The 25,785-nt window shown below is 39.0% G+C and overlaps 3 protein-coding genes across 7 annotated transcripts in view; 1 reads left to right on the top strand and 2 right to left on the bottom strand.

Annotated features, from left to right (window-relative positions):
* The window catches only part of dctn1a (dynactin 1a), a 32,321-nt gene extending 25,887 nt beyond the window's left edge, over positions 1 to 6,434 (top strand). For all 5 annotated transcript variants that reach the window (XM_058781776.1, XM_058781775.1, XM_058781774.1 and 2 more), the window contains 5 exons: positions 471 to 601; positions 683 to 860; positions 1,922 to 1,995; positions 4,429 to 4,518; positions 4,595 to 6,434. In XM_058781776.1, the coding sequence (XP_058637759.1) occupies positions 471 to 601; positions 683 to 860; positions 1,922 to 1,995; positions 4,429 to 4,518; positions 4,595 to 4,732 (611 nt within the window). In that variant the 3' untranslated portion in view covers positions 4,733 to 6,434. The remainder of the gene's footprint in view (positions 1 to 470; positions 602 to 682; positions 861 to 1,921; positions 1,996 to 4,428; positions 4,519 to 4,594) is intronic.
* A 493-nt stretch (positions 6,435 to 6,927) lies between these two features.
* epdl1 (ependymin-like 1) lies at positions 6,928 to 11,277 on the bottom strand. Its single transcript, XM_058783154.1, has 6 exons — positions 11,123 to 11,277; positions 9,964 to 9,998; positions 9,589 to 9,723; positions 8,131 to 8,317; positions 7,410 to 7,497; positions 6,928 to 7,258 (listed from the first exon to the last, which is right to left on the bottom strand). Exons 1-6 carry the CDS (start codon positions 11,211 to 11,213, stop codon positions 7,144 to 7,146), a joined length of 651 nt encoding a protein of 216 aa, XP_058639137.1. The 5' UTR covers positions 11,214 to 11,277; the 3' UTR covers positions 6,928 to 7,143.
* Positions 11,278 to 11,424: 147 nt separating this feature from the next.
* On the bottom strand, positions 11,425 to 25,686 carry alpk1 (alpha-kinase 1). The gene is made up of 14 exons (XM_058783153.1): positions 25,459 to 25,686; positions 25,079 to 25,198; positions 23,928 to 24,082; positions 23,441 to 23,639; positions 23,294 to 23,353; positions 23,126 to 23,212; positions 22,568 to 22,644; positions 22,363 to 22,458; positions 22,178 to 22,282; positions 19,504 to 21,187; positions 18,836 to 18,983; positions 17,983 to 18,145; positions 14,976 to 15,162; positions 11,425 to 13,245 (listed from the first exon to the last, which is right to left on the bottom strand). The coding sequence occupies exons 2-14, from the start codon at positions 25,188 to 25,190 to the stop codon at positions 13,046 to 13,048; spliced, it is 3,273 nt and encodes a 1,090-aa protein (XP_058639136.1). The 5' UTR covers positions 25,191 to 25,198; positions 25,459 to 25,686; the 3' UTR covers positions 11,425 to 13,045.
* Positions 25,687 to 25,785: the final 99 nt, after the last annotated feature.

Genomic DNA, 25,785 nt, shown 5'->3' with positions numbered 1-25,785 from the left:
TTTTGTTTGTTTTTTTTTTTCAAAAGAGTTTCAGAATTTTTACAACTCTTTTGCCTTGGACCATCTACAAATGTTAAACCTTCAAATAATATTTTAAAGTTATCACTGCATCTTTCTGAAAAAAATGCAGTGATTGATATGTATGTGTGTGTGTGTATGTATTATATATTAGTTGATTTATAATTATTTTATATAATTTTATAAATATTTATTTTCAAAGCTTTCAATGAACTGTCATTATAAAATAACTTCATTATTGTTTATTTAATTTTAACAAATAAGTTTTTGTTAAACATTTAAAAGTAATTTTATAATTTTCGCATAGGAGAGATTTGGTGTTGTTTCCAGTTAAAAGGAAATATATCTGCATCAGCTATATATATATATATATATATGTCTTCTAAATGACTAAAACTTGAACTAAATTGAAACTGAAAACAGTCAATCTAAAAAGAAATATGTGTGTTCAGGAGTAATGGCGGCAGGCGTGAGCGGCGTCTCAGGTGTGCTTCAGGTGGTGGACTCTCCTCTCCTCAAACAGCAGATCGACGTGCAGCGACTCGCCATCAAGCAGCTGAAGAGTGAAAACTACAGACTGAAGGTCCGTATGAGCCGATACGCTCACACTCTCTCACACACACACACACACACTCTCACACTCTGTGACCTCTGATCCCGGCAGGCTGAGAAGATGCGAGCGCAGCTGTCGTCTCTGCCGCCGCTGCAGCCAGCGAACATGACTGAGGTGATGAAGGAGGCTCCAGCCGGATCTCTGTACCGTAGAACTGACCTGCTGCTCAACAACCTGCTAAAGATGAGCGCCGGCCTGAGAGTCGTCGACATCAGCGGAAAAACCACAGGTGAGCCACCTCTGCATCACATCACCTGCAGAAACTCAGAAAATCAGTCCCGACTCAGCTAACGACTCAGATTCATTGCTCTTGTGCCGTTTTTTTTATCCGTTAACTTTTTATCTTGTAATTTTTTTTTACCTTTATTTATAAAGCGCTTTTAACAATACAGATTGTGTCAAAGCAGCTTTACAGTATCAAATAGGAAAATAGTGTGTCAATAATGTAAAATGACCAGATTAAACACTCAGTTTCCAGTTAAAGGCAGTTCATCGTGGATTCAGTGACGTTATCGTCCAGCTCAGTTCAGTTCTAATAGTATCTGTGCGATCATGTAGATGATATCGCTGAAAAAAATGAAGTGTCCCCAACTAAGCAAGCCAGAGGAACCAAAACTCCATCGGTGACAGAATGGAGAAAAAAAAAAAAGTTTTAGTCTATTTCAACTTTTATCTCATATTTGACTTTGTCATAATTTCAACTTTTCATCTTATAATTATGACTTAAGTCATAATTTGTGACCCGTGCTGGCAAAATGAGTGTGTATGCGCACAATGGCTAATTTTAAGCTACAGGCAAAAAAAGTAAAAAATGTCAATTTTGATCGAATTTGAGGTTTTCACAAAAATGAGTTCATTAAGCCCTTATCTAGCCATCCCAATGCTCCAAATAGTAATTAAACATCTAAAAGTATCTTTATTTGTAAGTTTTCTGAGAGAAATCATACATCATTTTGAAGGTCTTTTAATAGTGAATGTAAAAATAAAAATAACTAATTTTTTTAAAATGTGCTCATTATGACTCATTTTGCCAGCACAGGTCACATTTCGACTTTTTATCTTGTAATTATGACTTGGGTATGTCATAATTTAGACTTTAAGACATGAGCTTCTTTCTTGTGTGGCGGAAATGGGCTTCCATATTTTGTCCTATTTTCTCTCTTTAAAAACTTTTCTGCTCAAAAAAAAATCTTAAGAGTAAAGTTTCTTAGTGAGAAGAAAATGTTCAACTGAGCAGCAGTTGATGTATGTGTAGAAATATATGAATGTGTAAAATCTGTGTGTTTGCAGCGAGTGCGAGCGCTCAGCTGCTGGAGCAGACGGCCAGACTGAAGTCTCTGAGTGACACGCTGGATAAACTGAAGGTCAGTGTGTTCTGATGGTGTGTGTTCTGATGGTGTGTGACGGTGTGTGTTCTGATGGTGTGTGACGTGCAGTGTGTTCTGATGGTGTGTGACGGTGTGTGTTCTGATGGTGTGTGACGTGCAGTGTGTTCTGATGGTGTGTGACGGTGTGTGTTCTGATGGTGTGTGACGGTGTGTGTTCTGATGTGTGTGACGTGCGGTGTGTTCTGATGGTGTGTGACGGTGTGTGTTCTGATGGTGTGTGACGTGCAGTGTGTTCTGATGGTGTTTGACGGTGTGTGTTCTGATGGTGTGTGACGTGCAGTGTGTTCTGATGGTGTGTGACGGTGTGTGTTCTGATGGTGTGTGACGGTGTGTGTTCTGATGGTGTGTGACAGTGTGTGTTCTGATGGTGTGTGACGTGCAGTGTGTTCTGATGGTGTGTGACGTGCGGTGTGTTCTGATGGTGTGTGACAGTGTGTGTTCTGATGGTGTGTGTTCTGATGGTGTGTGACGTGCAGTGTGTTCTGATGGTGTGTGACGTGCGGTGTGTTCTGATGGTGTGTGACGGTGTGTGTTCTGACGGTGTGTGTTCTGACGGTGTGTGTTCTGATGGTGTGTGACGGTGTGTGTTCTGATGGTGTGTGACGGCAGTGTGTTCTGATGGTGTGTTGTGACGGTGTGTGTGACGTGCGTGTGTTCTGATGGTGTGTGACGTGCAGTGTGTTCTGATGGTGTGTGACGTGCAGTGTGTTCTGATGGTGTGTGTTGTGACGGTGTGTGTGATGTGCGGTGTGTTCTGATGGTGTGTGACGGTGTGTGTTCTGATGGTGTGTGACGTGCAGTGTGTTCTGATGGTGTGTGACGTGCGGTGTGTTCTGATGGTGTGTGACGTGCGGTGTGTTCTGATGGTGTGTGACGGTGTGTGTTCTGATGGTGTGTGACGTGCGGTGTGTTCTGATGGTGTGTGACGTGCGGTGTGTTCTGATGGTGTGTGACGGTGTGTTCTGATGGTGTGTGACGGTGTGTGTTCTGATGGTGTGTGACGGTGTGTGTTCTGATGGTGTGTGACGTGCAGTCTGTTCTGATGGTGTGTGTTGTGACGGTGTGTGTGACGTGCGGTGTGTTCTGATGGTGTGTGACGTGCAGTCTGTTCTGATGGTGTGTGTTGTGACGGTGTGTGTGACGTGCGGTGTGTTCTGATGGTGTGTGACGGTGTGTGTTCTGATGGTGTGTGACGGTGTGTGTTCTGATGGTGTGTGACGGTGTGTGTTCTGATGGTGTGTGACGGTGTGTGTTCTGATGGTGTGTGTTCTGATGGTGTGTGACGGTGTGTGTTCTGATGGTGTGTGACGGTGTGTGTTCTGATGGTGTGTGACATGCAGTGTGTTCTGATGGTGTGTGACGGTGTGTGCTCTGATGGTGTGTGACGTACGGTGTGTGTTCTGATGGTGTGTGACGGTGTGTGTTCTGATGGTATGTGACGGTGTGTGTTCTGATGGTATGTGACGGTGTGTGTTCTGATGGTATGTGACGTGCGGTGTGTTCTGATGGTGTGTGACGGTGTGTGTTCTGATGGTGTGTGACGGTGTGTGTTCTGATGGTGTGTGACATGCGGTGTGTTCTGATGGTGTGTGACGTGCGGTGTGTTCTGATGGTGTGTGACGGTGTGTGTTCTGATGGTGTGTGACGTGCGGTGTGTTCTGATGGTGTGTGACGGTGTGTGTTCTGATGGTGTGTGACGTGCGGTGTGTTCTGATGGTGTGTGGTGTGTGTTCTGATGGTGTGTGACGTGCGGTGTGTTCTGATGGTGTGTGACGTGCAGTGTGTTCTGATGGTGTGTGACGTGTGGTGTGTTCTGATGGTGTGTGACGTGCGGTGTGTTCTGATGGTGTGTGACGGTGTGTGTTCTGATGGTGTGTGACGTGCGGTGTGTTCTGATGGTGTGTGACGTGTGTGTTCTGATGGTGTGTGGCGTGCGGTGTGTTCTGATGGTGTGACGCGTGCGGTGTGTTCTGATGGTGTGTGACGGTGTGTGTTCTGATGGTGTGTGACGTGCGGTGTGTTCTGATGGTGTGTGACGGTGTGTGTTCTGATGGTGTGTGACGTGCGGTGTGTTCTGATGGTGTGTGACGGTGTGTGTTCTGATGGTGTGTGACGGCGGTGTGTTCTGATGGTGTGTGACGTGTGTGTTCTGATGGTGTGTGACGTGCGGTGTGTTCTGATGGTGTGTGACGGTGTGTGTTCTGATGGTGTGTGACGTGCGGTGTGTTCTGATGGTGTGTGACAGTGTGTGTTCTGATGGTGTGTGACGGTGTGTTCTGATGGTGTGTGACAGTGTGTGTTCTGATGGTGTGTGACGGTGTGTGTTCTGATGGTGTGTGACGGTGTGTGTTCTGATGGTGTGTGACGGTGTGTGTTCTGATGGTATTTGACGGTGTGTGTTCGTCTCAGGCTGAAGTGTCGCAGCACGTCGTGTCGCAGCAGCCTGGAGCTCGTGTGTCGTCAGACTTCGCCTCGTTCCCCTCCGCATCTTTCGTCAAGGTAAGAGCGCACAAACACCTGCGTCTGTAGCTCCGTGAGTGTTTTCAGGAGTAACGTGCAGACGTGTGTGTCTCAGGCCAAAGCGGAGCAGCAGAGCGGCTCGGTGCTGGTGGGGAAGGTGATGATCCCCTGCGCTCGCGGCGCGGAGCAGACGCACTGCCTCGTCCTGTCGCAGCAGCAGCTGCAGCGCGTGCATCGCCTGCTCATGACGTAAACACGCTTCCTCCCACAATCCCACGCTCTCAGGAAACATCCGGCGCCAAAGACGCATTACAGTCCAGCAGCTGCTCGTCTTCTGATCCTCCAGCGCCTAAACACAGCCTTCATCTTTCTGACATGGGACAAAAAAGTAAAATAATAGGCGACTTTTATCTCACAATTCTGACACATTGCAAGATAAAAATGCAGAATCAATTCTGAGCCAAAAAGTCAGAATTGTCAGAAAATAAGTTTAATTTTTGTGGTACAAAACAAAAAAAACAGAATCAATTATATCGCAGTTCTGACTTTTTTCTCGTAATTTTGAGTTTATATCTCACAAGTTAGAATTGCGACATAAAATCTAAAAAAAAGTCAGAATTGCAAGAGAAAAAGTAATTTATTTTTTTGTAATTGTGAGAAAGTCTAAATTTATATCTCTTTTTTTATTTTGTAATTCTGAATTCGGAAAACAAAAAAACAGAATTGCATGATGTAAACTCAAATTTACGAGAGAAAAAAAGTCATAATTCTAAGTGTTTAAACATTGCAATTCTGACTTTTTCTGGCAATTCTGAGCCAGAAATGTCAGAAAATAAGTTTAGTTTTTGTGGTGAATAAAAAAATAGAATTGTGAGAATTGCTATTCTGACTTATTTTTCTCTCGTAAATTTAAGAGATTAAATGTGGTAAATCTGACTTTTTTTTCTGTCAATTCAGAATTTCAAGATATTAACTCAGAATTAGGAAATACAAATCTGCAGTTGTGAGAATTTTTATTTCATGGTGGAACCGAAAAAATAGAATTGCGAGATGTAAACTCAGAATTGCGAAAAAGTTCTGAATTTAGATCTTGCAATTGTTTTTGCAAGTTTATATAATTCTGAGAATAAAGTCAAAATTGAATTGCATGAAATAAAGTCTTGAATTGTAAAAGAAAAAGTCGTTTTTTTATTTTATTTTTCCATGCAGAAAAGCACTTCTTATGATTCAGAGGAACTCAAAAGGAGACGTTACAAAGTTCTGCTTTTGTTTTTCACTGGAAACACTCACAGCCAATGGATTTCTTTGTTTGTTGAATTATTCCTTTACCAGAGGAAGACTTACTCAAAGCTGAATCTGTGCGCTCAAACACCTTTAACTTTCAATTCGCTAAACTCTGTTAACGTAATGCCATAATGCTTGCAATATTTTAAACGGTTCACGGATGTCTTTGCTTCCATGCTTTGTTTTCTATTTAGTCCAATCGTTTGGTTTCACATTTCATATGAGGCATCAAGGTATGTTTCTTGTCATTTTACGAGTAACCCTTTGGTGAAGGATGTTAAATGGGTAACTGTACTAACGCTGTAGCGAAGCTCACATGAAACGCACCGCTGTAGGAAAGCACTAAGAGATCAGTAGGTTTGGATGATAATTGTAGGTTTGCACCAGTAACTCACTCATATATTAGCGCTTCATTAGAATCAAAGGACCAATCAATCAATCAAGAGGCACATCGTTTGAACAACACTCATGATTTATGCAAGTCAGAAGCACAAGTGTGTTTTCAGTCACTGTTTCCTGTATTTAACACCTTTTGCAAATGTTTTGTGACTCTTCTGATCTTCTCTCTGGTTGATTTGCTTTTATTCTCTTGGATGGTTGGTTCAGTGTTTTAATAGTTTATGCATTTGACATGTTTCTCAATGGAAACAATTGCAATAAAGTTGGAGAAAAAAAAAGTTTTTTGTGCTTGAATATTTTTTTATCCATTCAATATTTACCTTTAACAAAAATATTGCACAGTATCCTGCTCTAAAGTCTTAATTCTCCTTTCCACAAAATAAGGCCTTAAATGCATAGTCATATGCTTGAATCCATAAAGTCATGACATTATATCCTGCCTGCATGCAAAAATCGAATGCCTTCCACAGTATTTTTGTCTTGTTTTACAATACAAATCTTTAAATCTAAACTTCAAGATAGATTTATTGGAGAAGCCAAATGAAATTTAGTTTTGTTTTCTGAGAAATTGAACAAAAATGAGTCCATGCTTAAAACAAGGATCTGAGTTGATTTTAGTTTATTCCTTACATTTTCTTTTCTTGGTCTTAAGTCTTAAAAATGTCCCTTTATAAAACACAGGAACCTGAAAAGTGTCCGCTAAATGCATAAATCTAAAATGTAAATGTACTGGTGAAAAAGCCAGAAAGGAAAAGACTTGTCAGATTTAGTGTTTGTGAAAAAAAGTTTATTTTCCCTTTTGTAAGTGATGAAAGTGCTTTAGATTGTAAATGCATTAAATGTGCAAATCACAAAGAGCAGCAACAGCATTTAAAATGTAACAACAAAAGCATTCTGAAAGTGTTCATTGGTTTAGGTTTAGAATGGTTAAAATCATAATCAAATGTTTATTTCAGTTACATCACGTTAAACACAGATTCCTCAGAGAAAGGCGCTGAAGAAATCGAGTTCCTCGTCTTCGGTATCTGCATCGGAGCAGAACGAAGGAGGAATGAACTGCTCCGGGTCCTCGATCCCCTTCACCGCATTAAAATAGCTGAAAAAATTAACATTATGACTTAATTATTACTACGGTCAGAGAAAAGCTCTGCAGTGATTGATACAGATGCATAAAAACATATCGCGTAGAATTTGGCTTTTGTCAGTTTTATTTTTATGCTGCTTATCGTATATGAACAGTGGCTTACGTTGTGACGATCCAACCAGTCTTTTCAGTGTAGTAAAGCGTCGACACCGGGATGCAACCGAACTCTGTGACTGTGGCCAGATATTTACCTGGGGAGGGGATCATTAACTAAATATATGCAATGATTTTAACTGTACACTCACACAGCAGTTCAAAGGGGAACTGATGAAACATTAATCAGCATTAATGCATTGCTCATCTAAAACACTTCAGCTGGAAACACTATTTCACTTTGTCAAAAGCATTTCAATCATTCTGCATCCTACAGAACTTTTTATTAAATATTCATAAAATAGATTTGATAATATAAAAATAAAAAATACAGTAACTTTTATTTTTATATTATAACATTTTTGTATTATTTTATTGTTCTTGGTTAAACACAATTTAACACATTTACATTTTATGATTATATTTCATTTTATAACCATTTAATATAAATCATAAATGCATCATACAGATATTTATTTTTATTATACTTTTTTATTTATCATTTTTTAAATACATTTTAAATCATTTTATTCCTTTTAATTTATTATTCAACTTTATGACTATATTTATTTTGTATCACAAAATGCATTGCATCTTGTTTTATTAATGGCAAATCATTTTAAATACATCCTGCGTCCTACAGATATTACAATTATTATTTTATCAGAACTCATTTCTGTTACTAGTTTCTTCAGCCTGTTGAGTTATGGTTAAATCCACATGACATTCACCTCCAGTCTGAGGTACGTCTCCTGTCCAGGTGTTGACCAGCAGCCCTTCACCGGGCGCCGACGATCCTCCCAGAACCACCTGTGACAGCAGTGAGGCATTATGGGGAATGTGTGAGGGGTGGAAAGAGGCTTGGAGAGGATTCTTCTGACACGTCCGGTTCCTGTAGCTGATGGTGTAAACCACACTCTGAGCAAATAAATAAAGCAAGCATTAGAAACACGTTTAATTACAGTTCATGACAGCATGTCTGACCGTATGGAAGCCGCTTCTGCCACATATGAAAAAAAATTATGTTTTGGTAAATCATAATTATCACTTTAAAAGTCATAATTATGAGACAATTGAAATTATGACAAATTATAATTTCATTAAAAAAATATGAAATTAAAAAGTCGAAATTAGGTCAATTATGAGATAAAAAGCCAAAATTATGACAAAAGTCAAAATATGAGATATGTCAAAATGATGACACAAATGTCATGATTATGAGACAAATAATTGAAATTCTGACATAAAAAGGCATAATTATGAGATAAAAATACAAAATGATGACATTAAAAGTCAATTGAAATTATGACAAAAAGTAATTATGTATATAATTATGAGATAGAAAGTGAAAATCACGTCAAATTATGTCATAATTATAAGAAAACATTTTAAGTCAATTACGAGGTAAAAATCCAAAATTATGACAATAAAATTCAATTGAGATAAATTCAACATCATGACATAAAAAGTCAAAATTATGACAGTTTTTAGATAAAGTAAAAATTATAACAAAAAGTCAATTATGAGATAAAACGTCAAAATTATGACAAAAAACTGGTTAAAATAAATATGGTAAAATGTCAAAATTATGACACAAGTAAATTATGAGAGTAACAAGTGTGACATGAAAATCATAATTATGAGATAAAAAGTCAAAATATGATTTTAAAGCCATAATTATGAGATTAAAAATTCAGGATTATGGCATAAAAGTTCATAATTATGAAATAAAAAGTCAAAATTATGACAGTCAGTTGACAAAAATGTTAAATTACTGTATGACAATAAAAAGGTTAAAAAGTTGAAATTATAAGTCAATTATGACATAAAAAGCCATAATTATGATAAATAATGATAATAATGATGACATAAAAACAGTTTTGGTTCAGTTAACATCTGGTGAATTTAGTAAATGTTTGTTTAGATACTTTATCAATATTTTACTCATTACAAGTCAAAGTGCTCAAACTTTAACTTCAGCATATTTTCTGCGTAGTTTTTACACTTTTCTATGAATTTCATATGCATGAACCTGCATGTTTTTGCATGATATGTTCTGTATATTAAAGCTAAAGGACGTGGAGTGCATCACTCTCGCTCAGTTTCTGTTCCTGTGAGGCTGATATTTCAGAGGTTTGTGTTTGTTCACGAGAAACAAAGTCTAGTTCCACATTGTGTTTGTGCTTCACCTCTCGAAACAGGAACAGCATGTTCACATGGAACGATTTGCTCTGAACTTGACCAAACTCCCATAAACGGATCCGCTGGCCGAAAGCATCGTAACGATATTTGACAACCGCCCAGTCCTCCCCGTCTCGAGCGCTCTGAAACACACCCGGTTATACATTATATCATATATGCAGACACAGTATACAGCAATTTTACAATGAACGATAGAATCAAACTGAACAATGGTACATAACTACATTATGCACAATAATATACCGAAATGCAAATACACAAGTAGAGTCTAGAGAGACCGATATGCAATGCATCATGGGAGTGGATGGTTATGAGCTCTTCTTTATATGTCTTCGTGTAATGTTTAATATGTCATAACTCACCACGCTCATACTGCCGGACAGCAGCGGAGGAGTTCCTGTAACACAGAGACCACTCCATTTACAGATCACTTACAAACTAATCTGCTACTGTTTCCAAATTACATGTTCCATTACAGTACACATTTTAGTTAATATAATCACAATATAATAAAAACCTTTTCACCTATCACGTTTATAACATTGATTTAAATAGGATCATTTTGTACCATATTGACATGAAAATACAAAGAATACAAAATGCATATAAGTGCATTAAACATTATATTACGTCAAAGTTTCCCAAACAGGGTTTGTGAAGGAACTGCAGTTCAATGAAAAGCTAATAATGAAAAAAGTGAAATATTTCATTTGTTTACCTGCATGTCATGTGACTACAACCAACAACAGAGAACCATGAACATGCAAATGTCATACTTCAGCATTAATATATTTTATAATCTCATGGGTGCTTAAAGTAAATATATTAGATAGAAGAGGATCAGATAAAAAAATAAATTAAAAAAGTTTGTGAATTTGTGCATTTGAATGTGTTTGGAAGGCTTTTCTTTCAAAGACAGAAATGCATGGTTAAGTAAGCTACAGAGTGATACATCAAATAAAAATGATGTGTTCATCAGTAGCTGATGCAATGTTCAAACACTTCTTAATAATGACTCTGTATAATAATCTCTGTGTGAACGTCCACAAAACTGAAGACTTTCTGAGTGTTTTACTGAACGTGCACATTGTTTTCTTACACGACAGATCAGATTACAGAACCGAAGTTCATGACGGTTCCAGAGACCTGCTTTAAATGCTTCAGCATGTTTCCATATTCTTGTGTAATTATTATAAAGTATTCTCCATGTATACACTAGCTACTAGTAACAACTGTACATGTCACACAATATTCATTTCAATTAAAGCATATAAAATGCTCTGTGAATAAAAATACTGAGCAATATCTGCAAACACAACTTTCCTTAAAAAAAAAAAAAAATAAATAATAATAATAATAATAATAATAAAATGCATTTAAATGTAAAATCTTAAATACATGAATTTCAGCACTGTCTGAACAAACATTGACAGTTATTCTTACCTAAAGCTGAAATGTATTCTTTTTTAGAAATGTTTGAAATAAATATTGTAAACACGGTACAGATGAGCGCAGACTCACGGCATCGATGCGGCATCTGTGCTGAGCATCCTCCAGTCAGAGCCAGCAGAACCAGCAGAAACACCGAACACAAGCCCAGCAGCGCCTTCATGTTTACAGCAGCTCAGATCTGAACCTCACTGCGACCTTCAGCTGCTCTCCGCGCAGTAAACAACACTCCAGCACTTCCTCGTTCACTGCACCAGTCCAGGACAGAATCCACCGCCTGCTTTTCAAGAGATCCTGAAGCTTTCGTTTAACGTTCTTTATTGTTCCATATATTGGGATTGATGTACTTTTAGTTTTTTATTTACATTAGATTGTATACTTATATTTTATTAGAATATATTTTATAGATGATATAATTATATCATTAAAAGGGCTGAGCATAACTATGAGACAAATATGCAAACGTATATTAAAAATATGGGTTTTTTTTTGTAGTGTGTGTGTGTATATATCTATATATACATACTGATTATGTGTATATACTGATTCTCACTAATTCTACTTTTTAATCTTTTAAATGTTCCTTTCTAAAATAGCTTACTGCGTATGTACACCCAGAAAGCCTCCAGTTCTGTGGACATTCACACAGAGATCAGTCATTATTCAGGTGGACATAATTACACAGAAAGGCCACAGCATTTGACCACTGGATTTACAAAAATCATTTAAGTTTTAAGAAGTGTTTTCTTAGCATTATAACATTACATCAACTACTGATATACATATTTATTTTTATTTGACTTATTATTTCATCATGTATTACTTTGTCTTTGGAAGGCATTTGTTTTTCAAATACATTAAAATGCACAAATTCACATTCTTTTTATTTTTTATTATTTAAACGTAATGCAGTACCCCTGAGATTTTAAAATAAATATTTTAATAATCATGTAACACATTTGCATGTTCTGATGTTGGTTAATGGTCACATGACATGCAGATAAAAAAATTAAAAAATAATAATATATATATATATATATAAATTTTGTAGTAAGTGTTTTATTTTGATTGGTGTAATTTAAAAATGTTTTATTTTATTTTACATTTTTATGATTTAATGAATTATTAGCTTTTCATTAAACTCACAAACCCCCTGCATTTCTTCTATGAACCCCAGTTTGGGAAACCTTTATAATGTAAAGTAATGTAATGTTTAATGCACTTCATGTTGTCGGTCACAACGAATGGATTCGATTTTTTTTTTTTTTTTATATCGATATGGTACAACATTATCCTATTTAAGTCTACGTGATAAGCAAGTTAGGTCAAAAGTAGTCTGATTATATTACCTAAAATGTGTAATGTAATGGATTCTACAGTTCTTGTCTACCCAGCTACCCAGCTCTGTATATATATATATATATATACTTTCTGTAAAGCTGCTTTAAAATGATATGTAATGTGAAAATTGCTATAAAAATCTGTTTTTAAGTCCTCTGATATTTCCATGACTGTCACAAAAATTGCTATTAACTCTTCTGTCGTTTTCAATCAGTGATTCTCCAGATGAAATACTAGCTTGTGATTATATGGCATATTTACCGTGCATGCTCTTAATAGCACAGTGAGAGTGATTTGCCCGGCCAGTCGGGTGAAAATAAGCAGAGTGTAACCGGAGGAGTGTTTGTTGTGAAGCTCTGGAATGGAGTTGATCAGGTTTCAGTCACATGACGCGCCGCAGCATTAATGATGACACTGTCATATGACTCTGCTTGATCGTGACCCAGATATTTCACAATCAGGAACTGCATGCAGTGCATCCAAAGGTTCTTGTGGTCAGAAAATGTGTAACTGATAACAGTCACTTCCTCATTTCTCATTTCAACATTGTTTTTATAGCCTATAATTTTCTATAAATAAAACATTGTTATTTTATAGGAACATATTTTATATTAGGTAGATCAATCCAGTTTTTGACATTGAATTCACTCCATATTATATTGTTGTGTTTATATATGATCTGATCTGCTGGAGTCCAGCGGCGCGACAGATCTGGTTACACTCGTCTCCGTGCTGATGCTTGATGAAGTAGTTGATTCCGGTTTGCTGGAAGTTACTGGATCTGGGCTTCAGGAGCGAGTGAATCTGAGGGTCGGTCAGGTACGTCAGGCCCTTCCCGTTGGCCGTTATCCATCCTGAGGAGAAAAAACACAACATTAAAAATGGGAAAAAGTTGCTGGAATATTTTTCCAAAACATTTTTATCTTTCAACAAGAAGCTACAAAACAATGTTTTATTCCTCTCTATATTCTGAAGGCTATATGTCATTTGCCTGCACTTTATCTATTTGCGTCTAGATTCCAGTCACAATACACATTTTTAAAGGCCATTTTCTCTAAAAAAAAAAAACGTTCTCCACTTCAGCAGCACTTACAGACACCAATATTTACAGTTTTATTCCTCTCTGTATTCCAAAGGATTTTACTGAGGGGTTTGTTCAAATATCATTCACATGAGTTTTTATATCATTTTACTTTGACATGGTGAAAATGTGTTTGCTTTCTGTCTGTTGCCAGTATTTTCTGATTTATGGAGTGATGAAAAGAGAAATCCAGAATCCCCTCTGGAGAAACCCTTAACTCTAATATGACAACAACAATAAAATCAATACAAAAATTATGAGCCTGGCTTTATTCAATGTTCAGATTCATTCTCTAGAAAAAAGTGGATGCAAATTAGTGTGTATTTTATTAGGTAATACCTCAAACTGCATATTTAAACATAACATTTCAGAAACCTTGTCATACTAAAAATGTACACAATTCTTTATGCTATCAAAAAAATGATGATGTTTATTAGTTAAATTACCTTAAATTCCATCATGTTTGTATCACATCAAAACAAACGCTGAACCACAAAGGTTTCTAAAGACGACGGGTTCTTTGTCCATCAGCTCTCAGCGGTTAAGGCTTGTACTTGGAAATTATCTTTTCGATTTGAGTTTGAGTTGCTTAACAAAATCTGCTTATAGGTCTTCTTGCAAAGTATACTGAGAGACATTTGTCAATAAGACGAGATAATAATTTTTTTTATTACCTCAGATCTAGAGCCCTGCATTTCAGCCCAGGTCCGACGGGCCCCAACTTTTTTACGTCCCTAGGGCTGGGCTTCAGGCCAATTTTCACGTCATAGTTCAGACGCGGGCCGGGCCTCAGGCCTGTTTTAGGATTCTCCTTATTTTTAGATTTTAGACATCCATCAGTTACTGATGAAAAAAATCACTGCGCTGGTGGAAACAACACGAGACCGTGCCGCGACTGTGAAGAGTGGCTCGACGGTGTTTAGTGTCCCGCAGCTGCAGCAGCGAGTGACGTCAGCACAGCTGAAGAGTTCTGCCTTCAAACGCACACAATAGGCTTAAGCTTGCTGCAAAGCACCGGCAAAAAGTAATTACCATAAATTATTTACTAATAAAATAGTGTTTTCTGAGTCAGTGTCGCAAAGATGAAGATGACGATCCTGACTCACCATTTCCTCATTAGATGCACCTTTAGAGAGAAGTGCCTCTTTATGGATTATGATCATAATAAAAGAGTTTTTGCATGTATTCGCTGAGTTTCGGTTCATTTTTATGAAGCGCTCCTGTTCAAGACCAAGACGGCAGAAAGCGCATTGTCTTTATATTACAAAAGCACAACATTTTGTTGATACTGTAAGTGTACACAAATAAGTAGACCCTTTACAGTTCCGAATGATTATTACTCTTACCTTTATGAGCAAAAATGACAGCATATTTTAAATTGTTTCCACTGAAAAAAATGGGCTCGGGTCGGACTCGGCCCGGTAATTCTGATAAGCTGTCAGACACGGGCCGGGCGAGGGCCTGAATTTGAGGCCTGTGCAGGGCTCTACTCAGATCTCTCACCTTGCAGATCCACCACGACCTCCTGATGACCGGAGAACTCGTAGGTGAAATGACCGAAGGCGATGCCGTATTTAGTCGCCTCAAGCTTCTTGTCAGTATCTCTTGCGTTGTTTGTGAGTTTTACAAATGTCCCAGACATGTACGGCTCTGCAGATAAACAGCTTACAATTCGATCCTTCTCCAGAATCTGAAACAGACGTGTGAACGCAGCTGCATTAAACTCTACACTTCTGATTTAATGTTGGATCTTACTCATAAACCATGACATGATTTGCCATATCCGCAATAGAATAACAAACAATTATACATGATTTGTATAAAAATATAGTCCCTACAGACTGTTTACACAAACATGGCTGGAGCTTACGTTGCGACACCCCTCCCCCACCTGGGACAATCAGATCACCTTTCTTTGTTCCTCACCCCCAAATATGCACCCCTCATCAACCGTGTGAAGCCATCAGTGAAGACCATCAAGGTGTGGCCTGCGGGGGCAGATTCCACACTCCAGGAAAGGTTTCTACACACAGACTGGAGTATGTTTGCTTCTCAAGCCACCAGTGGCGCTCACACAGACATTGACTCTTACACCTCCTCTGTATTGGATCATATCAATATCACCATTGACAGTGTTACAACCCAGAAACAGATCACCACATATCCAAATCAGAAGCCTTGGATGAACAAGGAAGTGCGACTCCTGTTGAAGTCACGCAACACTGCCTTCAGATCAGGAGATGCACAAGCCTACAGCACATCCAGAGCAAACCTGAAGAGGGGCATCAAAAAGGCCAAGCACTGCTACAAGCTAAAGATAGAGGGACACTTTTCCAACTCTGACCCTCGACGCATGTGGCAGGGCATTCAGGCCATCAGTGACTACAAACCCACCCACTCCACCCCCGCAGCCACTGATGTCAACTTCCTGAACGAGCTAAATTACTTTTATGCTCGCTTTGAAAGAGACAACAGAGAAACTGCCACCAAGCTCAATCCCTCAGCTGACCACCCACCAATCATACTCTCCTCCACAGATGTCTGCAAGGCACTGAGCCGGATCAGCGCACACAAGGCTGCTGGACCAGACAACATCCCTGGGCATGTGCGGAGCAGCTCGCTGGGGTTTTTACAGACATTTTCAACCTGTCTCTTGCCCAAGCAGCCGTACCAACATGCTTTAAATGCACTTCCATTGTGCCAGTGCCAAAACACTCTAATCCGAGGTGCCCTAATGACTATCGCCCTGTAGCACTCACACCCATCGTCATGAAGTGCTTTGAGCGGCTGGTCCTGGAACACCTAAAAGACTCTCTACCATCCACATTGGACTCACACCAGTTTGCCTACCGTAGCAATAGGAGCACAGAGGATGCAGTTTCCATGGCACTGCACTCTGTGCTCACTCACCTGGACAATAAGAACACTTATGCACGTATGCTGTTTGTTGACTTCAGCTCAGCATTCAACACTGTCATCACAACCAAGTTAATAGCCAAACTTGGAGACCTGGGCATCAATACCTCAATGTGCAACTGGATTTTGGACTTCCTGACCAACAGACCCCAGAATGTTCGATCAGGATTCACCTGCTCCACATCCATCACACTTAACACTGGTGTACCACAGGGCTGTGTGCTAAGCCCGTTTCTCTACTCCCTCTTCACCTCCGACTGCAAGCCTGTGTATGGATCTAATTCCATCGTCAAGTTTGCAGACGACACCACGGTGATTGGCCTCATCAGTAACAACGATGAGACTGCCTAAAGGGAGGAGATCCAGCACCTGGCCACATGGTGCACTGAAAATAACCTGCTCCTCAACACCACCAAAACGAAGGAGCTCATTGTGGACTTCAGGAAGGAGTCAAGAGGCACACGACACCATCCACATCAATGGAATGGCTGTTGAGCGTGTCTCCAGTTTCAAGTTCCTGGGGATCCACATCTCGGCGGACATGTTGTGGAAAACCAACACCTCCAGCCTGGTCAAGAAGGCTCACCAGCGCCTCTTCTTTCTGAGGACACTGAGGAAGAATCAGCTCTCCTCGGCTATCCTGGTGAACTTCTATCGCTGCGCAATAGAAAGCATCCTGACCAACTGTGTCACAGTATGGTATGGGAGCTGCTCTGTTGCGGAGCGCAAGGCACTACAGCGGTGGTGAAAACTGCCCAGCGCATCACAGGGACTCCACTACCTGCCATCGAATACATCCAGAGGAAACGCTGTCTGCATCGAGCTCGCAGCATCCTTAAGGACTCCTCTCACCCAGCCCACAGACTGTTTTCTCTCCTGCCCTCCGGCAGGCGTTTCAGGTGCCTCCGGACCAGGACCAGCAGACTAAAGAACAGTTTCTTCCCCAGAGCTGTCTCTTTACTGAACTCTAACCCCCGTTGATCCACTTCCTCATATATTATTAACTCTTCTCTCCTACCTCACATCTGCCTTATTTGCACTACTGAATGTAAATTTTTATTACAGTAACAACTGTTTACTTTTGTATCTTGCACTACCATACCTAAATTGGATTATGCTCATTTGCACTGCCGACTGGTATTTACATTATCAATGTTTACATTAGCATTTTGCACCGTACGTCTGATTGTAATATGCAATCACTTCCACTGCACTTTTACACCTTGTTTATAGTAATAGCCATCTGTATATATATTATATTGATAGTACATATCACCTGTAAATTATGTTTATAGTAATAGCCATCTGTATATTTATTCACTATACATATTCACCTGTAAATTCTGTTTATAGTAATAACCATCTTTCTATATATATTTATACATATATTCAGTACATATCCTTGTCCTGCACTTATTCAACCATTGTATATCCTGCACTTGCTGCTATTGCACTTCTGGTTAGACCTAAACTGCATTTCGTTGCCCTGTACCTGTACTTGTGTAATGACAATAAAGTTGAATCTAATCTAATCTAATCTAATACAGTAGGCCTATTTGGACCAGTTTGATGAAGCAAATAAAGTATTTCTTACCAGCAGCACTTCAGATGGGATGAAGAAGATCTGAGTTGTGACGTTATTATCGTAAAGGCATTTATTAAACTCTGTAACGTAGTATTGTGCAGTCATCTGTCTCTCCACGTCATCAAGGTGTGCATGGAGCCCTTTAGCTTTCAGGTATTCCTTTGCTACATAGCTGAAGATTGAAAGAGACCAAACGTACATAGCATAACATTCATAACATTTCTGTATACAATAGTGCAATCATGCATATGATCCTCTAAGGACAAGACCTGTTTTTTTCCCCCCTCAATCAATATGACTATAGAGTCATAACAATAATATTAATAATAATTATTACTATAAATAATATTTACATTTTATTATTTAAATGATAAAAATGTAACAAATCAAAGAAATATATTACTATTACCGTAATACTGCACTGTAAAATATTTAATATTTATAAAATAATTTATTGTTGTTCTGTAAAATTTATATATATTTTTTTTATTTCTTTGCTTTACTATAGGGCTTTTATTTTGGCAGAAAAAGCTGTGAGACCTAAAAGCTTCTCTTTTGCATGTTGCATGTTAATTTTGTACACTGGCTGAGATGCTAAGGGTTTCCCAAATAGCCATGAGGTGGCGCCGCTAGCTCATGCAATGCTGTTGGAAGCAATGCATGCATTAAATAAATTAACAGTATTTTTTTGCAGGATTGCTATTTGAAAACAGCATTTGTTTCCTGTACTCATACTTACAGATCAGGAAATACAAAAATCTGTAGCAAAAGGCAAAATCAGCATGGAAAAAAATCACATCCCTGAGAAATGTTTTAATTATTGTGGCATGATTGTTAATGGATGAATGTAATTGAGTTGCACCTGCTGAGCAGTTGTTCCTGGTGAAGGTACTGCACCTCGATGGCTCGTCTCTGTTGGCCCTGGACGTCCATCGGTTTCCCGATGTAAACGCTGCTCTCAGAGCCTATCCAGACGTCAGAGGCCTTGGAGTATTTCAAGACCATGGCATCTGCCAGATTAGATGAGGACGTGTGCTTCTATTAGAACCGTTCACCTCAATTCGCAATGGAAACATCATGACACATCATTTACTAGGGCTGTCAAAATGACTGAAAATCTAAATTAAAATTTTGCATTTAAAGATGATCAATATTTTAATTATATTCAAATTTAAAAGGCATAATTTCATTTAGGGGGAACAAAGCTTTTGGCTTCTCTCCTGAGGCCACAAGAGGGCGCATCATGCTAAATATTACTAATGTATGTTAATTAAAGCAATAAAATAGCATGACTATCTGTGAAAAAGTGCATCATTTTTATAAACCAAATATAATTAATTCAGTTGCTTAAACAATTACGAACAAAACAGCATCACAAAGAGTACTTTTTCATTTAAAAACATGAGATGCAGTGGGATGGAAAAAAAATGCATTCGAATGCATAATTTTTGCATTCAAATGTGGATTTTGTATTTTAAATTTGATGAATATTTTAAATTCGAATTTTTATTTGACAGCCCTATCACTTACCGTAGGCCTTCTCCAGTTGTGTGGGATCCAGAGGCTTCAGCGGTTTGTTCGGCAGTCTCTCAACCAGGCATCGCTGACAAACTCCAGCCAAGAGAGATCGGTAGTCACGCTCAGTCAGGACGTCGCTTCCCATGATGCATTTCTCAAAGCAGTCCTTGCACGGTGACTCGGGTATTGACAGATGCTCAAACCCCAGTTCTTCAAACGGGTCGCTCTCGGTGGACGGCAGAGTCGTTCCTTGGCATTCTGGAATCTTGTCTGGGACTTGAAGATGATCTGTCCTTTCTTTCTTGTGCATTAATTCAAGTCGTTCTACATTAGCGACGGGGCTTATGGAGAGTTTTTGCCAAGAAGAACGTGATGCGGAGCTATCACAGAGAGAAAACGAAGAAGTGCTTCCACCTTTGGTGCAACCAACCTTTGCATCGTTATTGATTACGCTGCTATCATAAGAGAGGTCAATAACTTCTTCCTCTGTTTCTATACCGCTCTGAGACTGATGTTCAAGGCGTTCAAGATGTTCTACATTAGCGACAGGGCTTATGGAGAGTTTCTGCCAAGAAGAACGTGATGCGGAGCTATCACAGAGAGAAAGCGAAGAAGTGCTTCCACCTTTGGTGCAACCAACCTTTGCATCATTGCTATCTTGAGAGGGATCTGCAACGTTCTCCTCAGTTTCTATGCCACTTTGAGACTGTCTTGAAACACGTTCCCATGAAGAACCACTGCTGAAGGAACCAGACGTTCTTGCGTTCTGGTTCTTCTGATTGTCTCTCCGTTGGGTACTTGATGTTTCTGATGGGTTGTCCTCAACATCTTCAGTTGTGGCGAGCTCTTGCATCAATTGGGATTGACTTGGGCTTCCATTGTTGTTTCTGAAGGTGTTGGGAACAGATGGACTAGCACTACTTCGATTGCTCAGACTGACGATGTTTGCTTTTTGACTCCCATTGCTGAAGTCATCAACCAGCTCATAAGATCCAAGGCTGCTTTGTTCATCGACAGTACGACAACTTTGATCGACCAGAATTAAAGATGATCCGCTGCCAGATGGATTCTCCTTGGAGGAAAACGGACATGAATGATCCGCTTTCTGCATCTCCGTTGCGAGAACTTCCGTGTCCGTCTGGAACGCCGTTATACACTGTGCGTGATTCGAGCACGAACCACGTCGAACGCCTTTCTCGAACGCCTCACAAACAGACTTGTGGTGCTTTCCAAAAACATCCAATGTCTTCTCAAAATCACTGAGCGTGAACAAAACAGGCCCAAACTCCATTAAACGGTAGCTGTCGGGAATAAAAGATTGCGGATCGGAATTACGAAACGTTTCCACCTTCAACAGCAACTTAATCTGCTGTATCTTCGTCATGATCTCGGTGCATAAAGTGGAATCTGCTCTGGCGCAGTAGTCAATGAATAAAGTCATGGCTTCCCGACAGGCGCTCAACGCTGAGATGATCGTTTCTGACGGGCCGAGCATCCATCTGTGAGTCGTGGCTAAGCAGTAAGCGGCTTTGAGGAACGTGTGCAACTCCAGCTTGCTGGTGACGATGTCTCCTGTAGTCTTTGTTAACAAGCCAATCTCAAAGGCCTCCTTAGCTAAAGCCAGGTACATCCGCTGATCCTCCGCAGGGCATTTTTTTGTGAAGCTATATGATAGCAAACAAATGCCCTGAGCGACCTGCAAAAGAGCATCAGGAGAGAAAATGATGAATTCATCTAGTGTTAATAATTGGAATATCAGGCCACTAAACTGTCACTGGCTTGTTTTCATGCACAGCTTTGGTTTCAATTGGACTGAATTCATTCTGATTGATGAATTTGAATGTAGTGTTTACATGAACGCTAAATAAAGTGATCGGGTTGCTGTGCATGTTTGCTATAATTCTTTCGTAAATCATAATTATGGCATCAAAATCTAAATTATGACATATTGAGTCAAAATTATTTAAAAAGCAAAAATCATGATTATGAGATTAAAAATCAGAATTGTGAGACAAAAAGCCATACAATCTGACTTTTATGTAACATTTATGATTTTTGTGTAATTTCAATCTTAGAATTTTATCTTAGAATTATCAAAAAGTCACAATTTTGACTTTTTATATTATAATTTCAACTTTCCTATCTGTGCCTTTAAATCTTTGTATGCTTTTTAAATGCTAATACACTTTTACTAATTAAAAAAAAAAAATTCACTTGATTATTTTTCAACAAAAAACAAAAGTCAAAATTATCAGGCAATTTTTATATAAATCTATAAAAATGAGATAAGAAAGCCAAAATTATGACATAAGAAGTTATGAGATTATGAGATAAACTGAGATAAAAAGTCAAAGTTGGAAAAAAAAAAAAAGTCAAAATTATGAGGTAAGTAAAAATTCAAGATTATGGGATAAACATCAAAATTAATGATATACTAAGTCATAATTATGAGATAAAAAGTCAAATTTACTTAATGTGTTTTTATTTTATTAATTTTAATGTTTTTACCATTTAATTAGGCTTGCACTTTTGCAACCCTGTTACCAAAGCTGGGGATTTTACAGTCGCATGATTGCTGTCATGAATGCCTGTCATGCTTTAGAAAAAAAAGTCACAAGACACCAAATGAACTATTTATGGAATGAGACAAAAGGGAACGTGATTCTGCTTGTTCTTAAAGACTCACCACATTGGTCAGAACATACAGCGATCCATACTGACTGAACACAACGGCCATTTTAGCCGCTCGCGCCGCAGACAGCAGACGATGGCGACTCTCTCCTAGATAACTCTGAACGAGGGAGAAAAGAGCGTATGATAACAGCTCAACATGCGCAAATCACTGATTTAGGATATTTAGGACTGTATTACCAGGTCAATATGAGGCTTCTTCTGAAGCGCAGCGAAGTCTCGGTCATTCATGGAGGTCAGTATGTTCGCCAGGAGCCCGAGAGACGTTCCAATACCCTGAAAACAATTAGATTCATGAGTGATATTCACAAACTATAACTCCGGACAGTTCTGGGCAAAAGGACTGACAGACGGTGAGAGTGTGGAGTGTAGAGTGAGCCCAGACCTTTTTATCAGGCTGTGGAAGAGCGTAAAAACCCATCAGAGAAGCCCATATGAGTTCAGCAGCCTCGAGCCACAGACCTAACAAACACAAACATGCCACATTATACATTTACAGTAACAGACACACGTTAAACACTCTCATTATAGTGTGGACAGAGCTTTAAGAAGATTTACTTTTTACCGTTCAGCGTGTGATATTATATTCAAACATATGACTGTCCTCCCTTTTTCAGTTTTTTGGAAAATGGATAATAAATCAGCGTATTATTATGATTTCTGAAGATCATGTGACGCTGAAGACTGCAGTAATGATGCTGAAAATACAGCTGCGCATCACAGAAATAAATTACACTTTAAAGTATATTAAGATAGGAAATTGCAATAATATATCACAATATTACAGTTTTTTTTTGTATTTTTGATCAAATAAATACATCCTTGATGAGCAGAAGAGACCCGTTAAAAACAAGGTCAATTATTTATTAGGTTTATGATATAGGCCTAACATAATATAATATCAAAACAACATGAAACATTTAAACTGAGATCTGAATCTCACCCAGCGTCTGCAGCACTTGTCCTCGCACCTGAAGACTGACGGCTTGCACTAGCGTCTGGTCACTGGTCTTCTGATACGTCCACGAGCCTGAAGCACCACAAACAGCATGCTGCATTTCACAGCAGAGACGGACAAATGAGCTGAAATATGAATGAAAGTGAGCGGTACCTGTTGAAGCGTTATTACTGATCAGACTGCTGAGAATGAACTCCGCTTTCTGCAGTTTACCTGCATCACGACAAAACGAACAAAAAGAGACGCATTATGGATCCGTTTGAAGCTGAAATACACACACACACACAGTGCAGAGCTCACCGGTGTTCAGATGGACACGAGCCTGTCTGATGATGACCTGAGGGGCGATGGGAACGTCCGGATAACGTTTGTGCAACGCTTTAGCAATCTTCAACAGCACACGAGAGCCGTCCATCCAGTAAAGCAGGCGGTCGAGCAGGAAGACCACAGCGACGGCCCACTCCGGCTCCTCGGCGGCGATGCTGTCTCTGAGAAACCCCTGCAATCACAGATCACACACCTCAATAAAACACTCCTTATTTCTGAGTGAAGCACTGTGTAGGCTTATGATTTACTCTTTTATTTTTTTACATTTAGTCATTTCAAAAGCGAGGACAATGGAAGCAATCAAAATCAACAGAAGAGCAATGATACGCAAGTGCTATAACAAGCCTCAGTTAGTCTAACGCAGCACACTAGCAAGGTTTTTTTTTATTAAAATAGAAAAAGAATAGAGCGAGCTAGTGTTAGAGGCCTTCTTTTTTGCTACTGACGGCCTGATCGTTACCAGTAACTGCAGCAGATGTTTTCTGATGAGATCCGACGAGTTCATCTTGTCCTCAGACGTCACGGATTGTTTGTACTGCCATTTCTCCTCGACGAACGGCCACTTTCTGTCCTTGGCCTCCTGCAGGAGCGTGTTCAGATCCTCCGGAAACGACCCTGAGGGTCAGAGGTCAAGACTTTAATAAGAATACTGGACACTGCGTGTCTTTCTTGGCTCATACAGTGAAAGTCAATGGGCTCCAACTTTTTGGGGGAACCGCCCAGCTAACAAGAACAAGGACGTCCACTCAGAACATTTTGCTAACATTCCTATTAAATTACAAAAATGTTATTCTGAGAACATTCCGAACTTTCTTTCTTGGTTATGTGAACATTAGAGAAAACATTAAAGGAATGTTCAATTGTAACATTTTGTGATCATTATGAGAATGTTACTTTTAATGTTCTTTCAACCATCTGTGACAAGTAGCAAGCAGAAACATTTCAAAAACATCAGACGAACATCCAACTTAAATGTTTATGATATCGTTCCATGAATAATGTTTTTGTGCCATTGCTTTTATTAAAGCCAGACTTTAATAACAACTTTCAATTAACTCTATTAGTACTGAAAACGTAAATACAGTATTATAAAATCACTGTGTGCTTTGAAAAAAAATTAAAATAAAATAAAAATGTTGCCAAGTGAAGTACAATTCAATTTTCAAGCACATAGACTCGTTTATTCAAGAACTGAAAGGAATAAACTCATCCTGTGCGCAGCATACTAAGTGTATTTCATTACTTTACTGTGGCATTTTACTAAATTTCACAACCTTCATTTTGTCCAATGCTTTGTTTATGTGTGTGTGCTAACTTCCTTTTAAATAAACACCACCTGCGTTTTATTAACTAATGCAAAGATTCATTTTTAAGTGTATGAAGTGTGTAAATATTTGTTGGGCTGCTGTATAGCGGAAGTAAGCTACGGTGTTTACTGTGAACGTGCAGATGTCTGATTCTATGTAAATAAATAAAATAAGTGCTGGAAACAAACCAGTGTGTTTATGATTGTGATTTCTGTACTGTTAAAATAACTGGAAGCGAACTACACCGGAAGTCTCGCCCATTCAAGTTAAAACTAGCCTCGTGTAGGTAGGATGCTGTAATAACCTGCTCGACTAGCGCCCCCTGCAGTGCGGCGGAGCTGCGGGTCTCCCTCAGGTCCGGTGACCGCGCGCCTCACACACTCCTGCAGCAACAGCGACACCTGCTGACCGCTCATGCTTTCACCTGCAGAAATCAGAACCACGGCATTTATACAGCTGCCTACTCGTGTTTCCAATCGACAAATAAAATAAATAAAAATAAAAACTATAATAATCAAATATAAATTGATGTTTAATATATTCAACTTTTTACGTTTAAACCTCTTTTAAACTTCCAAACAACTGTGAATAACGTGTAAACAGATCATTTATGAACAAATAACAACTAAAATGTACCGGTAAAATAATCGATTTTATACAAAATAAAAGTGCAAACGTTTTTACCTTAATTATGCAAGCCAGACTGGTGCTTTCGGGTTCTCAGAGTAAAAACTCGTGACAACAAAACGGGAATTCCCATAAACCTGTCCTCATGCTGACCTCCTCACTGTTACAGTCCGACGATCTCTGAGATACAGCTGCCTTATTAAAACTTACCTTATACTAAAATATGCCTGTGAACTTTGAACTACGTGAAGAAGTTACAATAACTAATATCGGATCCGTTCCATGTTGCGTTCGCTTCCGTGTCACGTGTCCGCCCGTCTCAGCCAATCACAGCATCGCATGCGTGAGCCGACACAATACAAACAAACAAACAACGCCGACCTA

This window comes from Onychostoma macrolepis, chromosome 07 (assembly GCF_012432095.1).
Source record: "Onychostoma macrolepis isolate SWU-2019 chromosome 07, ASM1243209v1, whole genome shotgun sequence".
NCBI lineage: Eukaryota > Metazoa > Chordata > Actinopteri > Cypriniformes > Cyprinidae > Onychostoma > Onychostoma macrolepis.
Note: the sequence above shows the minus strand (reverse complement) of the source record. Positions and strands in the feature narration are given on the sequence as shown.

Coding starts and splice junctions, on each gene's coding strand:
- epdl1 (XM_058783154.1), bottom strand. CDS start 11,213: ATGAAGGCGCTGCTGGGCTTGTGTTCGGTGTTTCTGCTGGTTCTGCTG. Junction 9,724..9,963: donor TGTCCGGCAGTATGAGCGTG/GTGAGTTATGAC, acceptor GGTGTGTTTCAG/AGCGCTCGAGACGGGGAGGA. Junction 7,259..7,409: donor ACTGGTTGGATCGTCACAAC/GTAAGCCACTGT, acceptor TAATTTTTTCAG/CTATTTTAATGCGGTGAAGG.
- alpk1 (XM_058783153.1), bottom strand. CDS start 25,190: ATGAGCGGTCAGCAGGTGTCGCTGTTGCTGCAGGAGTGTGTGAGGCGC. Junction 24,083..25,078: donor AGGGGGCGCTAGTCGAGCAG/GTTATTACAGCA, acceptor TCTGACCCTCAG/GGTCGTTTCCGGAGGATCTG. Junction 15,163..17,982: donor TCCCATCTGAAGTGCTGCTG/GTAAGAAATACT, acceptor CGTCTGTTTCAG/ATTCTGGAGAAGGATCGAAT.